The following is a 709-nucleotide window of genomic DNA, read 5'->3' as shown; positions in this document are numbered from 1 at the left end:
AAGGGGGGGAAGCGTACATTGTAATTCACAGTTAAGTAGTTCAGCTTGTTTAGATTCTTCGGGAAGGGAGGGAGAAGTGGGGAAGGGTTTATTGCGTCAGAGTTAAATAGGCTTTTGGATTCCTGATAGGGTCGTTTGCCCTGGAGGAAATACACACCTAATGAGGTTTTAGAATTATATATGGAAGCTACATGTGACGCGAAATATATATATGAATAGCTAAAAAGTGTCATATACGTATAGTGATAATACACCCTAGATGTTGTGATAATATACAATTGTCAATATTTGAATTAGAGCAAAGGGACCTATCACAACCCCCTTTAACCTACCTGTTGTATAAATATACTGACTACGTAATTTTAAGCCATTCAGATAACGACAAAGGCACCTAACTCAATCCCTCACAACATAACAGGCCAAGTACACCTCCCCGCGCTCCCAAATGGTGATCGTCACCCTCCTCGTAAGCGTGGAGGTGATCATCAACATCTCCTGGCTCGTGTATTACTCGCCATCGACGAAGCACCTCTGCTCGAGAGACACTGACTTCCGCATCCGCATCTGCAATGGCCTTGATGACTATTCGTACATCGTGGGTCTTATCTATCCGCTGGTGTTGGTCTGCTTCTGCACCGTGTACGCCATCAAGACCAGGAAGGTGAGTAAGGAGGTGGATTGATTAGCTGTTGGTTGATAGTGTACTGGC

The 709-nt window shown here is 44.3% G+C and overlaps 1 protein-coding gene across 1 annotated transcript in view; it reads left to right on the top strand.

The window, feature by feature from the left end:
• The window catches only part of LOC119591913 (metabotropic glutamate receptor 3-like), a gene marked incomplete at its 3' end in the record, with an annotated part of 20,212 nt that overhangs the window by 17,140 nt on the left and 2,363 nt on the right, over positions 1-709 (top strand). Inside the window, 1 exon segment of the mRNA XM_037940667.1 lies at positions 419-661. Coding sequence (XP_037796595.1) covers positions 419-661 — 243 coding nt within the window.

Source organism: Penaeus monodon, chromosome 29 (genome assembly GCF_015228065.2).
Source record: "Penaeus monodon isolate SGIC_2016 chromosome 29, NSTDA_Pmon_1, whole genome shotgun sequence".
Taxonomy (NCBI): Eukaryota; Metazoa; Arthropoda; class Malacostraca; order Decapoda; family Penaeidae; genus Penaeus; species Penaeus monodon.
Note: the sequence above shows the minus strand (reverse complement) of the source record. Positions and strands in the feature narration are given on the sequence as shown.